The sequence below is a fragment of the Odontesthes bonariensis genome, chromosome 4, assembly GCF_027942865.1.
Source record: "Odontesthes bonariensis isolate fOdoBon6 chromosome 4, fOdoBon6.hap1, whole genome shotgun sequence".
NCBI classification, from domain to species: Eukaryota; Metazoa; Chordata; class Actinopteri; order Atheriniformes; family Atherinopsidae; genus Odontesthes; species Odontesthes bonariensis.
The window spans coordinates 35,605,294-35,623,283 of record NC_134509.1 but is presented as its reverse complement, the minus strand read 5'-3'; the positions used below and the strand labels follow the sequence as shown (position 1 = coordinate 35,623,283).

The following is a 17,990-nucleotide window of genomic DNA, read 5'->3' as shown; positions in this document are numbered from 1 at the left end:
CATCGAGGAGAATAGTTGCTCACATAGATAAGTGCTGCAGAACATGGAGAGCATCTGAGAAGCTTGGGTGCAGAGCTGAGGCATTGTGTCAGGGATGAAATGTGGAAACTGTGCAGCGCCCACAGCATCATACTTTGACTTCAGCATGTAACTACACTGGAGTTCAATCAGCTCCATTTGGAAATTGGTTGGTGCGTTTTCCACGTCAACTGCAAATGGATTACTGAGCAGTACAAAGCAACATTTCTGGACATCAAAGTCGGCAAATCTCGGTAGAGATCTGCATGTCATGGTTTGGCAGCAGGGAAAATGGCCCAGGCTTCCTTGCAGCATCTGATTCTCCCACCGGCACAGTTTAGTTTTAAAAGCCCTTGTCGTCAACGAACATGTCTGTGATGATACGCTCCCACCCCTGAAGCTGCAGGTTCAGCGCATCACGATGGCTCATGATGTTACATAGAAAGGCCAGCTCACACAGAAACTTTTGCTACTGGAGCTCTGCTGTGTCTTTCCCTTTGCTTTCCAGAAATATATTTCCAGACATATTTCCTCAAGCAGCTCATTACTTCATTACTTCATTCATTACTTTTCCTCGGCACACTCCTCCAGAAAAGACTGGCGGTGATTCAGACCCTGGCTCTTATGAAGTTTACTACTCGTGTTACTGTGGTCATATCACATTCCATCTTTAGGGCTTTACCACACAGTGGTGTATGATGCAGTGATAAATAGTTAGCTCACCTGCAGTTACCTTTCACATCTTCTCCCGAACCCTGCCCGCCAGTCCACTCTTTTGTCCGCACATCACTGGCGCACCATCTGTCGTTAGTCCCACGAGTTTATCCCATGGCAGCTTCATTTCAGTTACACATTTGGAAACCTCTTCAAAGATTTCCTTTCCCGTGGTTATGCCATGCATTGATTTCAATCCCAAAAGTTCCTCCGTAACACACAGATTTGAGTCCACTCCACGGATGAAGACTGACAGCTGGGCAGTATCAGATGTGTCGCTGCTCTCATCCACAGCAAGGGAGAATTCAACAAAATATTTTCCCTTTTCCATCAGCTGGTCATATAGATTGGTAGCAAGATCACATGTGCGATCAGCACAGGCGCGTCATTTCCGCCGGAGACGCGTCCCCGGCACTTTGTCTGACGAGCAGATTTGTCCCCACCACTTTAAAAAAGTAGAGAAAGTGCAAACGCCGCTTTTGGTGCAGAAGCTGAATTGGTGAGCTCATGCTAGGGATGCTGCTCAAGAACGCCCCTCCCCTAGCCAGGCCTCGCCCTCCTAGTGACGCAACACCTTCGGCAAGTCTCGAACAGAAGTGATTTGAAAGTCGATGATAATCAGGCTACCCCTCCCCCCTCCACACCGAGTTTGGAAAACACGACACACGTCAACATTCGATTCGAGGGCAGGAGGGCGGTGATGCTAGAAATGGAATGTGCGCGAATGTCTTCATTTTGTTTTTTGCCCCCGCAAGGGCGTCTTGAAGAGTGAAGCCGACGCTTTATGCCACGACAGGAGCCTTAACAGGTAGGTGGGTTGTTTAATTTTGGAAACAATATTTGTGATTTGTGAAAATCGTAACGGTTAAACGGGGGCGAAGTCTATAGACGTTACGATTATCTGTTAAAAAGGTGCAGGTGGTTAGTTTCCCAGCTAGCAAAGTGCGCTAGGTAGCAAGGTTAACACGCTAACTATTTACGGTTCACTAGCTAGATGTTGGAATATAAGATTTCATGTGTATTCAGGTGGTGTATTTATGTATGTCAGTTGCAGCTGGTTATTGTTCCAGCTTCTTACACTGACGCTACCATGGTGAGATTCTGTCACAACCACCTTTTTTCACTTTTCAGTGTAGCCATCAGATCATAAAGCAATTAAAGTTAGCACCTTGATGAGTAACTTGCATTTTAACGTGAAATCTTCGCCCAGAAGAAGGTTAAAGTGTGTAAAATTACGATTTGGGATTTACCAGCGGTTTTTGGTTTCAGAAGAGCGAGCTTGTAGTAATGGGGATTGTTCATGTGACCGGGCAGCTGCTGGCAGCTAACCCCAGCTGGCCGGCCGTCCATGCGTCATGTGTGTGTTGTTAGCCATTGACGATGGTTTTTTGTTTGACACAGACGCCAATGGATGTCGAGGGAGAAGCCCGGAAGGGAACGCTTGTCTTTCCTGGATTTGTTTGTGTCGTGTGACGGTCTTGGGTATTCAGATGCTGTAAGTTTTTTAAGTTTCTTCTTTGTGTGTGTGACTTGTTGAAGGTTAGACTTGGAGGCCGCAATTCAGAATGTCCACGTAATTTCCCTAAGTGCCCATTCAGCGTTAAATGCGCATTATCCCTGCCCATTGCTCCGTGAAACAGATGTAATGCTTATCATTTAACAGTTTACAGTTAGTTATGATGTAGTGTGGTAATATAACAATGTATATGTGTAAAATTACGATTGGGGTGTACTGAGAGTGTGTCTACCAGCCTTTCTGGTTTCAGAATGGCGGGTAGTCGACAAACTAGATATTGTTCATGTGACCAGGTAGCTGCTTGTCGCTAGCCCCTGCTGGCCGTCCGTCCATGCGCCTTGTGCGTGCAACCCTTGTGTTGCTTGCTTGCACAGACCCGTGGAAGGGGGGGAGAAGGTCGGAAGAGAACCCCTTGTCTTTCCTGGATTTGTTTGTCGTTTGACGTCTTGTGTGTTCAGATGCTATAAGTTTTTTATTTTTCTTGTTTTGTGGCTTTTTGAAAGTTAGATTTGGAGACCGTTATTAAGAAGACAAGCTGTGAGTTATCTGATTCTGAAGAAGCACTGTCTGATGTGAATGATGCCTTGCAAAAAAAGATCCCACAGAAGATCTGCATTTAGGAAATTTTTAACTTGTATTGTGTTAAAGCGTTAGTAACAGAACAACAATAAATCAAAAACAAAAAGCATGAAACTGGATTCATAGGTGAACAAACGCTCTCTGGTGAGCAGTGACAGGTATTTGCTGAATTTGTACTTAAAAGGCACTGGCCATGTACCCATCAAAGACACAGCCCATATCCAGGAATGGTATCTGACTTCCTTCCTGTACAAGGTCCACAGACCTATGTTGTGTGCAAACCCTCAAAAGAAAACTGGTTTACGACAGACTGACCCCCATTTGTGTATCTCTATGTGTGTATGTGTGTGTGTGTACAGCTACTGTAATGAGAACTAAAAGTGGCCAAAAACATGGACCCTTCTCTCTGATTGTTCAATGAAGGCTGTTGCTATTTCTTTTTTTTCGATTTTCTTTAGTTTGTCCCTATGGACGTGGCAGATGGCGATACTGTTTAGCCTCAACTGAGACATCGATGACCGGAGCCATGTCTTCAGGCGACGCAGGGCACTGAAGCTCCTCTCCGCCTCACAGAAGGACACCGGCACCACGAGCAGCAGTCTCACCAGCGTCTCCACTTGCGGGAAGAGCCCTCTGACCTCTGGTGACAGCCCTCTGAGGATTTTTGCAGCTTATTCACAGGTCGTATATTTGTTGTTCGCCTTAAACATGGCTAGCTGTATCTGCATAAGCTGTTGTTCCAGTTCTGGATATTGTTTCACAATGTTTCCATCTGTTTTCCCCGTCACCAGCATGTCCTCCAGCTTAAAGGCAGGGTAGGGGATCTTTTTCTGGAACATTTTTTTACATATTGCTTGAAATACTCTTCACACCCCCATTGCAACCAATTAATTAAAAGTTTTGACACAAATATGAAAAGTTTTAGTGGCCTCTAGAACGTACAATCTAGGAAAAACAGTATCCAATCATTGTGAACGGACCGTTCACAATGATTGGATTCTGATGCCGTCTATCAAACTGCAATCTGCTCTCCCCCCCCCCCCGTGCGCGTACCCTGCTCCGTGAACGAATTACGCGTCCAGAAGCTTGGCAGGAAGCTAAACTAGAGCCAGCTTGGCTAGCACCTAGCATTATTAAACGTATAGTTAGCATAAACTAAATACTAAATACTAAATACGGCAACGATCGATGCTTGCTGTCAGAACAGCGCTCGTGCACCTTCGTGCTCGTGCGCGTTCATGTACTCTAGAGGCGTGCCTTCGGGGGGAAAGTGAAGAAAAGGGTTGGGACTTTTTACCTGTGTATTTTCAAAATGCAGCTTCGCTGGACTCAAAATCCAGGATCTCCTACCCTACCTTTAACCTGCTTGTCTACGCTTGTCTGGTCGAACCGAACCTGTAGCTGGGTGGCTACGGTGTCAACAGCACGGAAAAACTGCACCCGGAAATACTCCTCTGCTGTCTCAGGAGTGTGATGTTTGGCCGGACCTCTATGGGCTGGAGGTCCATGTTTGTGGTGAGGGTCACTGCTTCTTCGAAGATGGTCCTGAATGCAGCATCAGTCCTCAACGCCAGACAGCCCTGCCTTGTGCAGTCAAAAGCCTTCATCATCCCAGAGATGGTAGTCCCTCTTCCCTGCAGAGATGTGTTCAGGCCTTCCAACCTCACGAGCAGTTCCCGTACAAGCAGAAGCCCCAGGATGGTGGTCCCCCTCTGGAGCCTGTCAAAGAGGCCATTCACGCGTGAGGCGGTGTTATCTCCCACTTGAGATGCCATCTCCTCTAGTGCAGCAAGGATCGAGGTATACTGGCTGAGGACTGCCTTGATTGCTGGTGTTCGCACGGTCCATCTGGTGGCACACAGAGGCTTGATGGCACTAACTGAGCCGGATGCTGGTTTTGCGACATCCTTGAAAGCGGCATTTGCCTTCCCAGACTGTGCAACCAACACCCCAATTCGTGGATTCACTGCAGCGCATCCCTGATAACTGGTGTTGCTGAGCATGTTGACTGTGTGACCAGATTAACACAATGAGGGCCACAGTGGATAAAGCTGGCCAAGGGTTGCTCCCTCCGAATCAGGGCCTGTGTCCCAGACAAGTGCCCCGACATGTTGGCAGCTCCATCGTAGGTCTGGTCAAGAAGTCCGGAAAACGGCAGATTGAGTCGAAGCAGCACATCGGAGGCAATCTTGAAGAGTTGCTCACCTGTGGTGGAAGAAGCCTCATACAAGTCAATGAACTCCTCCAGTGGCTCCAGGTCTTCATCCACATACCGGAGGCATATTGAGATTTGTTCTATGCCGGTAATGTCCATTATCAAGGAGAACTGCAGAACTGGTTGTTGATGGATTGCTGCAGTGATGCCTCGTAGGATGCTGTTGTTCATTATTTTGAGCAGCTCATTTTGACACTCGGGACTGGTGTAGCTGTGTTGTCTTTGAAGCCACTGTGCCAAGTTTGGGTCTGTCTCAGCCTTTTCTTCCAGGAGCTGTTTAAAGTTCCCATCATCATTGTCATGGCCTCTCAGAGCTAGGCCCTGCTTTGCCAAGAACCTCACCGACCCCACAATCTCAAGCAGTACCGACCTTGATGCTGCTTGCGCAGTTTCTGAGACACTGCAAAGCTGCGTTCTCACTGACTTGTGCTTATGTTTCTGTGTGTTGACTGCTATTATGTGAGCCCTACTGCCTTCATGCCTGCTGAAGGACTCCCTAGCCCTTTTCCAATTCCTATACCCCTGTGTAATGAACGTGTGTTCTGTGTTTTTTGCCATGTTTGAGGTACCATGTTTAAAAGATGTGAAACAGTAGAAACACAAAACGCCTTTCACATCATAGCTGTAATGAAGCCAAGGGTAGTCTTTGAACCAACTATCCTGGAAGCGGAGAGTGCGGTTGGCCAGAGTTTGCGGCTCAATTAGCTGTGCAGCTGGTTGGTATGGAGAAACTAACAGATCCTCAGGCTTATCTTGCTGTCCCACTTCAATTAATTCAATTCAATTCAATTCAAAAATACTTTATTTATCCCAGAGGGAAATTAAATGTTAATGTAACTCAATTAAATCAAGGAGTTATTATAGATGCTGATGGCTGTGGGCAGGAAAGATTTCCTGTAGCGGTCCGTTTTGCATCCAAACTGAAGAAGCCTTTGACTGCAGAGACTCTGTTTTCCGATAACAGTCTCATGGAGAGGATGTTCAGGGTTGTCCATAATTCTCTTGATTTTATGCAAAATCCTTCTTTGCATTATTGTCTCCAGAGGTTCCACAGTCGTCCCCAGAACAGAACCAGCCTTCCTTATCAGGTTGTTGAGTCTTTTTAGGTCCCTGGTTCTGATGCTGCTGCCCCAACAGATGATGCCAGAGGAAATGACGCTCTCAACAACAGACTTGTAGAAGATCTGCAACATCTTGTTGCTAACCTTGAAGGACCTTAGCTTCCTCAAGAAGTACAGTCTGCTCTGTCCTTTCTTGTAGATGGCTTCACTGTTGTGTCTCCAGTCCAGTCTGTTGTCCAGATGAACACCAAGGTATTTATATTCCTCAACCACCTCCACTTCTTCTCCCATGATGGAAACAGGGTTTGATCTGACCCTGTTTCTCCTGAAATCTACAATCATCTCCTTTGTTTTGTTAACATTCAAGATGAGATGATTGTTCCCACACCATGCCACAAAGCGGTCCACCAGCTCTCTGTACTCAGCTTCTTGTCCATCTCTGATACACCCGACCACTGCAGAGTCATCTGAATATTTCTGTAGATGACAGGAGTCTGACTTGTACTGGAAGTCTGAAGTGTACAGAGTGAATAGGAATGGTGAGAGTACAGTCCCCTGTGGTGCTCCTGTGCTGCTGATCACCTGGTTAGACACACAATTCTTCAGTCTGACAAACTGTGGTCTGTTTGTCAGGTAGTCATTAATCCAGGTGATTGTTGAGGCCTCCACCTGAGTCTTCTGGAGTTTCAGACGAAGCAGACCAGGCTGGATTGTGTTAAATGCACTGGAGAAATCAAAGAACATGATCCTCACAGTGCTGCCTGCTTTGTCCAGATGACAGTGGGCTTGTTGAAGCAGGTGTATGATAGCGTCTTCAACTCCAACTCCATGGCGATAAGCAAACTGCAGGGGGTCCTGATATGTGCTGGTTTGCTTACACAGGTGGGTCAACAGGAGTCTCTCCAGGACCTTCATGATGTGGGATGTCAGGGCAACAGGTCTGTAGTCATTGATGACTGAAGGGTGAGTTTTCTTTGGTACCGGAACCAGACAGGATGTCTTCCACAACAGTGGTACCTTCTCTTGGGTCAAGCTAAGGTTGAAAAGGTGTTGCAGAATCCCACAGAGCTGCTCTGCACAGGCCTTCAGGACTCGGGGGCTGACACCATCTGGACCTGCAGCCTTGTTCCGGTTCAGTCTCTCCAACTGCCTCTTCACCTGACTTCTAGAAACAGAAAAGTGGGAGGGAGAGGCAAAGGGGACAGCAGCATCTCCTGATTGGGTTGAAGACAAACTAGTGGAAGCAGAAGAATCCATGACTGAGGTGGAGGTGGAGATGTTACAGGAAAGCTGTGGGTCAGAGGAGGGTGGGATGTCTCTTTGGCTGGGAACAGGAGGGGAGGATGGTGAGCTTGTTCCTGAACTGAACCTGTTGAAGAATATGTTCAGCTCATTTGCTCTGTCCAGACTTCCATCCTCCAATCCTCCCTCTGTTTGAGGCCTATCTTCTTCATTCCTGACCACACATCTCTGATATTGTTCCTCTGCAGTTTACTCTCAAGCTTCTTTCTATACACCTCCTTGCTCTCTCTGATCTTGACTTTGAGCTGCTTCTGTATACTCCTCAGTAACTCCCTGTCTCGCTCCCTAAAGGCTCTTTTTTTCTTGTTCAATAGTTCCTTTAGCTCACTGGTGATCCAGGGTTTGTTATTAGGGAAGCATCTCACTGTTCTGGTGGGGATGGTGTTGTCCACACAGAAGTTTATATAGTCAGTCACACACTCAGTCATGGCATTAATGTCCTCTCCATGTGGCTTACAAAGAGAAATCCAATCGGTTGCATCAAAACAACCCTGTAAGGCTTCTTCAGCTTCCTGTGACCACTTTCTAACAGTCCTTTTTGTGACAGGTAGTCTCTGGACAAGGGGTTTATATGCTGAACAGAGAAAAACAAGGTTGTGATCTGATTTACCCAGGGGAGGTCTTGATTTCGAAATGTATGAATCCTTGACATTTGTGTAAAACAAATCCAATGTCTTGTTTTCTCTGGTAGAGCAGCTGACAAACTGTTGAAAAGTTGGCAGTGTAGCAGAGAGTGAGGCATGATTAAAATCACCAGATATTGCCACAAAAGAATTGGGGTGTTGTGTCTGTATCTTAGCAACAACGGAACTGATGACATCACATGCAGTGTCGGCAACAGCTGAGGGTGGAATATAAACAGCCACCAAAACAACACTGGTGAACTCTCTTGGCAAATAATATGGACGAAAACTTACTGCCAATAGTTCAATGTCAGGACTGCAGAGACGACTCTTCACAGTAACATGTCCTGGGTGACACCATCTGTTGTTGACAAGCACTGCCAATCCACCCCCTTTCCTTTTCCTGCTACTCTTTAAATCTCGATCTGCTCGTACAGTCAGGAAGCCCGACAGAGAGACGCTGGAGTCAGGGATATGATCCTGCAGCCATGTCTCAGTAAAACACATAATGCTACATTCCCGATATTCTTGCTGAGTCCTTGTCAAGGCTAGAAGTTCATCCAACTTGTTAGCTAACGATCTTACATTGCCCATGATGACGGATGGCAGAGATGGTTTGATGACTCCCCCTGTAAAGTAGATGATTTGGATTTATTACTGTAAATAGTTCTATTATATGTTATGACCTCAAAATGTTCTTTGGTCCGTCTGGTAAGTGCTTATTTTGTTTAACCAGTTTTGCTTTATTAACTTGGGCTGTTAACTTGTGTTATGCTTGTGAGTAAAAGTAGCATGTTCTTAAAGTGTTAGTTCGCCATTTTGCACATTAAGCCCTGTTTTTAGGTAGTCTGGGGTGAATTATAGATGTTCTGATCACAATTTGGACATTTGGTGCTGAACGGAGCATTTAGGTATCCACTGCTGCAGCCCCCCCCACCTTTGCATTGAGTCAATGACCACTCAAGCAAACAATCATAAAACGGCATTAAACTTTCGTTTGAAAAGACATGGAACTCACCGTGTGGTCAGTGGTGGACAGCGATAAATTGACCCGAAAATCGCAGCGAAATGTGCCTTCTAACAGTTGTTTTAGCATTTGGTGGACCTATTTTTCCGGACACCGTTGAATAGCAGCAGCAAGACATCCAGCGACATACAGCGCGCGGAGTAATACTAGTCAAACCAATACAAATCAATGAAGACGGACAATAATGGTAATATAACTTCTCTGGAAGCGTATTTCGCGGTGATTTTCGAGCCAACGTATCGCTGTCCACCACAGACCACACGGTGAGTTTCATGTCTCTGCAAACGAAAGTTTAATGCCGTTTTATGATTGTTTGCTTGAGTGGTCATTGACTCAATGCAAAGGTGGGGGGGCTGCAGCAATGGATACCTAAATGCTCCGTTCAGCACCAAATGTCCAAATTGTGATCAGAACATCTCTAACTCATCCCAGAATACCCCCAAACAGGGCTTAATGTGCAAAATGGCGAACTAACACTTTAACCCTTGTAAGGTGTTCGGGTCTTTTTGACCCGTTTTCAGTTTTTTGCTTGAGAAAAATGGTATCTGTTATTATTCTTTCACACAAATTCACTGCCCATGGCTCATTTTCTGTGAGGAATCTTGAATCATGAATTTTGCTAACCCCCCCTGCACATTTCTATTACACAGGAGGTGTTCCTGGGTCTTTTTGACCCATATCATTTTGGGGGGGCTTATACATCAATATTTTCTAAACTCTTTGATATACTGATCACATGTTGAGTGGACAAGGCAGAGGGTGAATTATGTGGAAAAATGAGTGCAGATATTGTTCGGTCCTCAAGTTGTGCATCAATGTTGCAACCTTTCACAAGAGCACTAGTGGCTCAATCCGAGAGCTTGGATTCAGTTTACTCACTTTCTTCACTGTCTCCTTATCTTTCTCTCTCTGTGTATCTCTCACCCTCAAAAACATATCTACACAGAAATTCACAAGCAGGATGAAGGGAACATGTGTGAATATGAGCTGATTTTTTCCGCCTTTTTTAAAAGGTTTTTCTATAGGCCCGGGTCAAAAAGAAAAACACCTATGTAACAAAAACACGAACACCTTGCAAGGGTTAATTGTATGTTTTAATTTTTGATGCTTTCTCTTTTTCAGGATCCTCACCTGCTGTACCTGCTCTGTGCTTGTTTCAACACCCTCAGCTTCCCCAGCCAGTGATTGTACTTGCTGAAAAAGTATGCCAAAGGTAGCTTCCTTAAATGTTCTTAATTGTATGTTTTTATTTTTTGATGCTTTCTCTTTTTCAGGATCCTCACCTGCTGCACCTGCTCTGTGCTTGCTTTCTGTAAAATTATGCCAAAGTTAGTTTAGTAAACTGCCCGGCCAAAAACAGTCACACTCCCAATATGTTGTTGAAACACCTTTTGTCTCATGACACGCTTTTGCTGGTTTAAGGTTTGGGGTCTGTGGTGGGCAATCCACAGCAAATGTGTGCCATAATCCAAGCTAAATGCATCCCAACAACATTAGACTGCAACTTTTTTTGGTGCCAACTTTTTTTGGCCTGGCAGAAGTTATATTTTATTTTGTTATTGTATGTGACTCTCACCTCTTCATTCTCAGCCCCATGTTTCTGTTTTTCTTTCAGTTCTGTAGCAATTTGTCCCTGTTTCCAATGAAAAACAATCAATGGATAACATATTTAATGAGGGCTGTTACAGTATCTGATGTTGAAGTTATTTTTCTCAAGGGGTTTTGAACCTCACCTCTGCATTTTCAGCTCCCTGTTCCTGTATGTCTTTTTGTTCTGTTGCATGTAATCCCTGTTCCAAATTACAATGGTTAATATTGTCACGCCCATGGACTTACGTTTTCATGTTTTAGGGTATGTTTTTGTGTTTCAGTCCATGTTTAGTTTTTAGACATGTTTTAGTTTCCCTGCACTCTGTTAATTAGTTCACTCACTGCACCCGTTTATTCCCCACCAGCTACACCTTGTTCCCAATCACTTCCACTCCCTATTTAGTTCTCAGTCCTTTGTGTTCCTTTGTGAGATCATTGCCATTCATACCTGACCTGCCTGTGTTGATTCCCGTTACTTCCATGTTCCACGTTGTTTTTCAAAAGTTAAAGGGATAATCCGGCGTAAAATGCACTTTAGATCAATTTACGGGATGTTGGGAGTACATACGTTGAGTTGACATCAAAATCATGTCATTCGGATGTGTTTTGAGAATTTCGATTTGACCGTTTTTAGCCAAAAGTCGTTAGCCTGGAAGTGATGAGGGCATCGAGTATCGCCGCTACAAAACACTATTTTTATACCTCTTCTACAGCTCCAAACAACATAACACTTACGTGGTAGTGAGTAGAGGGTCCCTAAAGCCAAACCGAAGTGTCCCGAGGTCTTCATGTGGTCGGATATAGAGTCCAGAATTAATTTAATCAAGCCAGTACCTTTCCGGAAATGTTGTTGCTGCAGCTGCCGCTTAAGACCGTGGTGAAGTTGGTTTGATATTGGATATTCGACAGATATTCACAATAAGGAAATAAGGTGTCTTTTTTTTCAAACCAATATCAGTTGATTTCGCATCCGTGTCCTACCTTCACCCCCAACCCCAAAACCTGACAAATATGTATTAAAAAATTATTATGTATTAAAAAATTAAAAATTAAAACTAAAATTGTTTTTCCATTGTTATTGATGAGAGATTATACCGGTTTATATATAGATCTTTTTTCAATTTCTTCAATTTACTGTATTGGTCAGCAGTGTTTACATTGGTTGTCATATAGCTACCTAGTGGTTAATCTGCAGATTGCAAGCAAATATCGACAATAGCGAAACGCAATGGTATATTTAATTTGTCAACTGTGGGCCACTATACGTTTATGCAAATGGCAGATGGTAGGCCTTCCGTCAAATTGACTGGACCTCTCTGATTGTATTTTTCAAAGAGGACATCATGACCGCTAGAAGGGTCATGGGAGTATAGCAAGGACTAATGAACGAAAATATGATCTTGAATAGAATAGTAAAATATATCACATATGGAATGTGTGCAGAGCATCTGAAACAAATAAGCGACATCGAACATGGAATTTCATGAAGTAGGATAAATACATTCTAGGCAATTATCTGTATACTAGCTAGGACTAGCTGCTTATTTGACCTGTAGTGCTCTAGTGTAGCTAACGGCTAACTACCATGGACGCATTAAGGTCAGCGCTGGCGGATCAGAGGTGGAGTAGGATCAGAGGATAAGTGCCGCATATTAATACAGAGCAGTATAAGGTGAGTAAGTGATTTGTATCACTATACTTACAACACTTACAACAGAGAAAAAGGTCCGTAAAAGCACAATAAACGTTCGTTTTCAAAATAATCAATTCACCGGAGTGGTTACTGGTGTGCACTAGTAATCCATATCAAATTTCGTGGCGAAAAGTTGCTTCTGTCGTGTTTTATTTGACATTTTGTACTGGATGTTCGTTGATATTACTCCGCCACCGCTAAGAAAATAGTGCGAGCATGAACGAGCTGCCAAATAAAACACGACAGAAGCAACTTTTCGCAACGAAATTTGATATGGATTACCAGTGCACACCAGTAACCACTCCGGTGAGTTGATTATTTTGAAAACGGACGTTTATTGTGCTTTTACGGACCTTTTTGGACATGCGCATGACTTGCCATTCTGAAGCAGGTTGAGAAGAATCAAAATTAGGCAAATACCGGAGACAGCAGTAAACATCAAAAAAGCGGTGAGGGGGGTTCTAAAACATTGCAGACGGCTCAGAAAAGAGGCTTAATGTTGAAAATACCGCAGTTTACCTTATAAGTATGTCTTGTAATTAAACTTTTTTTCATGTGTGTTTTGTACACATAATGCACACATACATAAAAAATGCTGATATATAAATTCAGCAGTAATATCTTTTTTTTTCTGCTGAGCTGTAACAATGTAGATTCACTGACATACCCTGTGTCCCACATGCATAGTATAAGGTGAAGAAAAAATGTGAAGAAATATGAATAAGGTAAAGAAAGTGCAATTTGATCAAAACAAATATGTGGACCAATCTATTTAACCTCTTTAACACTGAATTTCCATGGTGGTTGCATATTAAAACTGTGTGCTGCAACCATGGTAACAATGACAATACCAGTCAATGAGCAGCTTTGTCATGTGACCTGGCCATGTTCCAGCTGGCAAACTTGTGCTTCTATAAAGAAAATATGAGGTGTGCCTATTTTTGTGTGCCAGACCACAGCGTTCTCAACTAACAATTATCATTTACATCTGAGTGTTGTGGTCCCAGTGATGCTGAGCTGATCCAGAGCAGATTAAACTCATGTCTACTGCAGTCATTTGACCCACGACTGAATGCACTCAAGAGCTAGATCAAGAGCCAGATGTTGTAGCAAGTTTTTGACCATTGTGAATAGGGCTTTGTATTGCTACTTTTCAATAACTGTATTGACAAGGAAAAAATTCTTAGACGGTAGCCTCTACAGACACCAACATAGCATATGGCAAAGTCCTGCAGAAACTGGGAATGCACACTGTAATATTTATCCTCAACAGACACCTTGGAAAATTCTGATTAAGGAGACCCTGGGCGGGGTTAATGTATTGCACCACAGAAGTAATTTGACTCTTCAATCAACAATTATTGTCTTGAATCATCAATTTGATATTTATACGTCAGAAACAGTACAAAAATTAGTAGAGAACATAATGCTAAAACGCAGATGTTCTGAGTTTATCTCAATATAAAACTAATAAAAGTGGAAAATAGTCACCTTAAAAAGGTTAAGAGCAGTGAATCTTTGATTTAAAAAATATCTTTATCAAAAGTTTAAACACATTTGCCAGTTCAATTTCTACCAATAAACTAATATTTGTAACTCTACAATAGTGGATGGTTTCTCAATGTCTCAGATTTTTTTATGGCCTTGGGTTGACCATGGGACTTTAATCATGCCAAGTTGAAGTTAAAAATGAACATGCCATGATTTTTAATAAATGATGTCAAGACAGTGCAACATTACTGGAGGATTATGTGTTTCTGCTTGATAGTGAAAGTGTATTCTAACCCATAGAAGTTTTTTCCACCCACAAAGAAACTGTAGCCAACTCAGGAGACAAGGTCACATACCTTAAAGACCTCAGAAAAGAAACCTGAGCCAATCTTCTCACAGAAGAAGTCATCAATGCGAGCCAGACTGGACACGGCACTCCTTAGGGCTCGGTATGAAGATGGTCGGATCCGGTTGGGTGCATGGATACTGTGAAGAGGCTGCTCATCCAGACCTCCGTGACCCTCCTCTGGATCGCAGAAGCAGCACTCAGTGTGGTAGTCCATGATACGGGTGGACCACCACACTCCAGATGCGCTGCTGTTTCCCACAGGGGAGCCAAAATGTCTGTTAAACCACAGTAGTCCCGAGGCACGTGGTGATGGTGCTTTCCACCATCATGGTGACAGAATGATCAGAAATGATCCCAAGGTAAATTAATTACCTGATGACCCAATCATAAGTTTGTCGAACACACGCTGAGAGGGTATCCTTCTTTTCCAGTTCCACCCTGATGAATGCTGAGTGGAAGACTCGATTACACAACAAAGTGTAACGGAAAAAGTGTAATCTCCCTCTCTTGAGAGAGCCAAATAACTAATTTGTTCAGCATTCAGACATTAATCTAATTTTACGTGAATAGTCCACTATTCCTCCTTGGTTTGTGATTGTTTTAATCCATACTGCCAAAGTGACCCTCAACAAGGTCCAATAAACAGGAACCCTCAAATTCTCCAAGCTGTCGCTACCAGGATTGTAGTTATTCCCACAGTCCCTGAACGCCTCCTCACGGTGTCAGTAAGTGCGATGGCTCTGCTCCCACGACCATCCCTGAGTGTGAGGGGTGTAGTGACTGACCCTGCTGCTGCTGCACAGTACCGGGAGAAGGTCATACACAGGTCCCTGTGGAAGAGTAACAGGGATATTTCTGTAACAAAATACAGCCGCAGCACCAGTGGGTTTCCTGCAGCTTAAGATGGAGTATAGAAACAGCACAATGATACAGTCACAAGGCAAATATCACCATTTTGTTCTAACAGGACACAGAGCCTAAGCTTTGATTTCGTGGACTAGGGGCCCCGTTTTATGTTAGTCCCCATCGATTTCATGTGCCATAAGGCTTGCAGCCACAGAGAATCACCTCACAGGACGATAAGCTATTACCTCCTCTGGATGACATCGACCTGCACGAATTAATCGTACTGCTAGGCTTAATAATAATTACAGGCCAATTCATTGGTATTATTTTTCACTGATGCGAGGGGTAAATAACACGTGGTAAAATGATCAGGAACATGTAGTATTCTAAATGTTTATATCGTGAATTAAATCTTTATAACAATCGTAGCTTATGTTAATAAGAGGGGGAGAAGTCAATGACAAGGCGGCTGCAGAGGCACGGTAGACGGCTCACCTGTCTCCCCGTGTCGGTCTGGATAGAAAAATGTCTGCGGTCCGAGTGTCGGAGGCGAACTGAAACCAGAAATAGCGTTCGGTACCTCGGCAGCTTCAACTGCTGCTAATCCCGTCTCGGTTTGTGTTTCTCGAGCCGCTTGTTGGGACGACAATCATAACGACACAAGTTTGAATCAAGGAAACGACAGTGATACACAGCATTTCCTGTTTGAATTTCAATCTAAAATGTTTAACCATTCAATCGATGCTGGATGCACATGTTGCTGCACTACAAAGATTTTCAAAGAAAAAATATGTTGGAACCGTTTGTGATTAGTAGGCTAATGGGATTTTTCCCGATGATAGAAAAGTGTTTGTTGGACATGTAACACAACTTTAATGTGACCATAAATCTACTTACACTGCTTTTAAAAAGCATTAGTTATTCTCTTTATTAGTTCTCAGTTGTGCTTGTATTAAGAGATCTGAAGTTTCAATAATATAATAAGATTAATTGTCATTGTAAATAATTATGAATTAAGTATTTTTCTATTTCTATTTCTATTCTATTCTATTGCACAAATTTGAATTTATATCAGTCAAAATTAAATAAAATGGAAACATACTTTATCTATCTCAATTTATCTCTAAAATAAGAAATAATACTGCAACATTTATCTCAAATGCAAATTATAATGTTGCAGTATTATTTTTCTTTTTTCATTAATCATTATTAGTTGTCATTGTGTATAGTTATTGCTCCGGGAAGAGATTACCTCCTGTATCGTTCTGAGCTAAAGAAGCCTCTGACTGAACATCCTGCATTTTTTCAACACTATATATTATGTAGTGGGTGGGCAGTTTTCCTCATTATGTAAATGTAAATGTAAATGTATTTTATTTATACAGCCCTTTACAGACAATCCTTACGATGTACCAAAGTGCTTTACAGCAGGAAATATACAGAAATATTATGTTCATCAACTTGCCGCATTCTCTTTTGCATAATCAAAAGAGAATGCAGAATGTTGGTTTCCTTACCCAAGCAACTTTTGTTTAATTGGACTATTTTGGAATTTTTGCATTTGATTAAATTATGGTTGTATGGTTGTATTACAATTGTACATTGTAATTGACTTGAATTGGACTGTATATTTGCAGTAAATGGAATGGTAGATGGACTGTACTTGTATTGCGCTTTCCTTGTCTAGCTGACAACACTCAAAGTGCCTTGAGATCACATTTGATGTGATTTGGTGCTATATAAATAAAATTGAACTGAATTTAATTGAATTGAATCAGCTTCAGGGGCTCCAGAGCAGTCCCCAGCACAGAGCCAGCTTTCTTTGTAGTTTGTTCAATTAATGATGAGACACATTGCCTAATGATTAATGTATTGTTACATTTACAATTAATTTTCTGATTCAGGTAAAAATGTAATTTGTTATTTATTTATTTTATTTTATTTACTTATTTGTTTGTCTGTTTGTTTACTTGTTCTTTGTTTGTTTGTCTTTTTATTTTGTTATCTTGTTTCTTTCCTCTTTTTATTGTAGTGCGTTTGACTCTGAGGTGAGGGATACGTTTTTTTCAAAACAAAGATGAGCCACTTTGATGAATAAAGTATTTTTCTATTCTATTGTATTGTATTCCTCTATGGTTTCCTCTAAGTGTGTTCAATTGACACCTGGCACACATGCGTCAGCGGTGACTGAGCGGCTCTGATTGGAGCAGATGAAAAGGCAGAGCCAAACCCTAATAGCTGAACTGAGACCAGCTCCTGGCACAAATGACTAAAGATTTATAGCAATAAACCCATCCCAGACTAGGTGCTTCAGCCAGAAGAGAGCAATGACACATATTTTAAGCTTGATATATAAAAAAATCAAACCAACAACAATAGCATATAATATGCAATAATATATTAGCAATAGTAGCACATAACAGCAAAAGATAATTTAATTAGGATGATGATATCAAAATGAAAATCTTTTTAGAAATAGTTTTAAAAATCTTAAAACATCAGAATTCCTCCTACTCATCTTCTTCTTTCCACTGTGCGGTACTGACAGTTCCTGTTCACGTTGATGTGGGCTAACTGCAGTGGTTTATTATATATATTATATCATATTATATTATATTATATTACACAATGTAACACAGTGCAAAAGTGGTCATTTTTCTTCAAAAAATAATTCAGGATTAAAGGTGATGTCAATACAATGTGTAATGAGGATGATATCATAGTTTGGTCATAGGATCAATCATTGGAGCAATAATTTCCCTTATGTATAACTTACTTTTTTGTTATGGTCATGGGTGTATCCAGTTGTAACCACTCAGAAACATAGAAAATGTGCCCTGTTACCTATGGTCACTATCCTGTCTGCTCACCCCACAACTGTCTGGTTCTGATGGAGGTATCTTCCTGTTAAAACTATTCTCCCGTTACCCTCTGCCAGACCACTTACTTTTAATTAAGTGGTATTA

The 17,990-nt window shown here is 42.4% G+C and overlaps 1 protein-coding gene across 1 annotated transcript in view; it reads right to left on the bottom strand.

Moving 5' to 3' along the window:
* Positions 1-15,693, bottom strand: part of LOC142379038 (dual specificity testis-specific protein kinase 2-like) — a 50,594-nt gene extending 34,901 nt beyond the window's left edge. Inside the window, exons 1-2 of the mRNA XM_075464110.1 lie at positions 15,520-15,693; positions 14,186-15,008 (exon numbers count right to left, since the gene is read on the bottom strand). Of these exons, the coding sequence (XP_075320225.1) occupies positions 14,186-14,392 (207 nt within the window). The 5' untranslated portion in view covers positions 14,393-15,008; positions 15,520-15,693. The remainder of the gene's footprint in view (positions 1-14,185; positions 15,009-15,519) is intronic.
* Positions 15,694-17,990: the final 2,297 nt, after the last annotated feature.